This window comes from Poecilia reticulata, linkage group LG19 (assembly GCF_000633615.1).
Source record: "Poecilia reticulata strain Guanapo linkage group LG19, Guppy_female_1.0+MT, whole genome shotgun sequence".
In the NCBI taxonomy this organism is placed as follows: domain Eukaryota; kingdom Metazoa; phylum Chordata; class Actinopteri; order Cyprinodontiformes; family Poeciliidae; genus Poecilia; species Poecilia reticulata.
Window position 1 is genome coordinate 20,558,009 of NC_024349.1, and position 2,640 is coordinate 20,560,648.

Consider the following 2,640-nt stretch of genomic DNA (forward strand, 5'->3'; position numbering starts at 1 on the left):
ACTGAAGCTGTTGAATTCAACCTTAATGGGATTACATCTACAAAACCTTTATTCATGTACACACTACATGCTAGTCTACCTGCTCTCCTGCTGAGGACCTCCACCACCGAAGGCGGGAAGAAGCCCACCCTGTCGGTCCCCCGCTGGCTGTCATGGATGTGGCCTTTCCAGCGGCCGTCTGAGTGCTGCTCCAGGACCTGGCGGCAACAAATGACAGCACGCTTCTGTTAGAAGACAAGTCTATCTCTGAGAACAGTCAGTCGCACAACAGCTCACAAAGAAATTACAGAAGAACGAGCCAAAGTATCCCGTCTTGATTGATTAAAGCGTCAGAAGAATCCAATTCGCTGCCAGCACTCCATCAGGTCGAATTAACATCTGACTCTTCCACTAAAGCACTTAAGGCGATAATAAGAGAAAGCCAGTCAGCTGCAAAAACGCAATCTATTCATCAAGAGTGCCAACAACATACCTGCAAGGAACAAAAACACACCTACATGGCAGTCCGCGGCTGCTGTCGAGTTCAAACACGACTGGGGGAGTAGCGAATTGAAATAAGTAGAACGAGAACGAGATAAACACACATAGGCATGAGTTGAGAGTGTGTGAGTGTCTTTGTATATAGGTGGGGGCCCGGTAGGAGGTGTTGGGGGGAAAACAAGCTGGTAATTAGACATGTTTGAGCCCATCTCTCTGCTGTGGTCTCCTGTTCAAAGTTCACTTAATTATCCCAAAACATCCCACACAAATCCAACTGTTCTAACACGGGCCTTCACCCCCCGATTACAAGGGCACAGAGCAGAGCAGCAGGAGAAAAGTTACACCATGTCTAGAATTGTCCAGGGTTAGAAAGGAAAGTTCATAGATAACTCATCGTTACTATTTAAAATGCTGCTTTTGTAATTACTGGACTCGGATTTGTCAGGCGCTAGTTTCTCCTGACTACAGACGAGCCTGGAGGTTCTGGCAGAGACACAAACACTGTTGTGTGATAATTTGAGTTCTTTTGTGTTTCTCTTGTACACTTAAGAACAATTAAACCAATTTCATGACTTTCCTATCCTATTTATTACATTGTCATCCATTCTTTTCCATAATGTTGGATCTCAACTTTTGGACCAGATYCTGACTGATTATTTTCTTCTTTAGTGCTCAGAGTTGATTCCAGTTTGTTAGTTTGTTTCTCCAGCTGCTTTTTAAAAAAGTTAACTTCAGGTCTTTTTTTTTTAAGAAAAGGCAGAGATAAACAAATATATTTTTTAGTGTTTTTGTGGATATTTTACTGACTTCGCCGAAGAGGTCCAGCCAAACCTTTTGCCTCTCTTTTGCTTCTCTATGTACAATTTTTCTGGTCTCTCACTGACACATAGATTGAATCAAAACGCTTCCCTACAAGAACAAGTCAGGACTTGTGATACCACTCATTCTTGTTTGTTTTCTCAAGAAAATTATTTCACACAGAATCATAACAAGCATTTATAAAAGAAACTAACATCTTTGTACTTCCTCCAAAATTTCACAGTTTTTTTTTTACTTTGGACATAAGTGATTTATGTGCTGCTGCTCTTGTCTTCAACTTTATGTTGATGCTGACAAAGCTCTGCACTTATGGTAACATTATTCTGCAGGAACTTTCTTGAGAAAAATATGCCCTTGGCTCCTTYTGAAACGTCATAGTTCCTGATTATTTAAAAAAAATAAATAAAAATGTTCATTCAGCTGCAACATTAGTAACAGGTATGGTTTTGGAAAAAGCCATGATATCWGCATGCTTTTCTTTGGAGGTAACCACTGCCCTTTTCAAGAAAATAAAAACTCTTTGAAATGGATTATTATGTATCTGTTCACAAGGCACAATAATGAAAAAACAAGATTTGCAAAAAAAAATGTGAAGCCTGTTTTTATCACTGTCGAAACTTTTAGCCATGACTTTCTGCTATCACTCGTATGTAGGTAGTTTGAGCTGTGAGGAACCTAAAGTCCTCAACCCTAAAGGGATGAGGAAGCTAAAAAGTCAACAGAATTATTTTTAAATTCCACTTTGGCCCCACCCTGGTGGTCATAAAAACACAGCAAGTATCCCAAATATGATGTAATGACATGCTACGGCTTTAACYCGGCGTGGGAAARCAAATTGCTGCAAGGCGACGGCTACGCAGGGGCCGTTTTCACAACAGGCAGGCACGCAAAAAAAGTTACCATAATAAGGTCTCCAGCACGCAGGTTGAGCGCAGTGGGGTCGTGGAGGTTCCAGTAGTCCTTCACTGCTCTGACTTGGAGAGAATTGGACGCTTCTGCAAGGAYCAGAACTACAGTGATTCCCCCTGCACAACATCTCAGGAGGTTAACCTTGCAGAAACAAACCTCTAAGCAGCTGCTTGATGTCTCTGCTGGCTGTGGAAGTGGTGAACTGGTTGACGATATCCAGAGCTGTCTGGTTGTACGTGTTGCGCAGGTTCACGTTGATCCCTGCCTGCGCACAAACAAAGTCATACCCACTTTATTCTCCCGAGCAACAAATGGTCTACCTCTTCAAATCACAAAGTTAGGTGGACAGAGACATGTAACAGTCATTACATCGAGCAGCAGCCGCACTACTTCCGTCTTGCCGTAGAGGGCGGCCTCGTGCAGAGCGGTCCC

The 2,640-nt window shown here is 42.6% G+C and overlaps 1 protein-coding gene across 1 annotated transcript in view; it reads right to left on the reverse strand.

Annotated features, from left to right (window-relative positions):
• LOC103481904 (CASK interacting protein 2) overlaps nucleotides 1-2,640 on the reverse strand; it is a 70,016-nt gene that overhangs the window by 27,517 nt on the left and 39,859 nt on the right. Inside the window, exons 4-7 of the mRNA XM_008437707.2 lie at nucleotides 2,578-2,638; nucleotides 2,365-2,473; nucleotides 2,200-2,294; nucleotides 80-197 (exon numbers count right to left, since the gene is read on the reverse strand). Coding sequence (XP_008435929.2) covers nucleotides 80-197; nucleotides 2,200-2,294; nucleotides 2,365-2,473; nucleotides 2,578-2,638 — 383 coding nt within the window. The remainder of the gene's footprint in view (nucleotides 1-79; nucleotides 198-2,199; nucleotides 2,295-2,364; nucleotides 2,474-2,577; nucleotides 2,639-2,640) is intronic.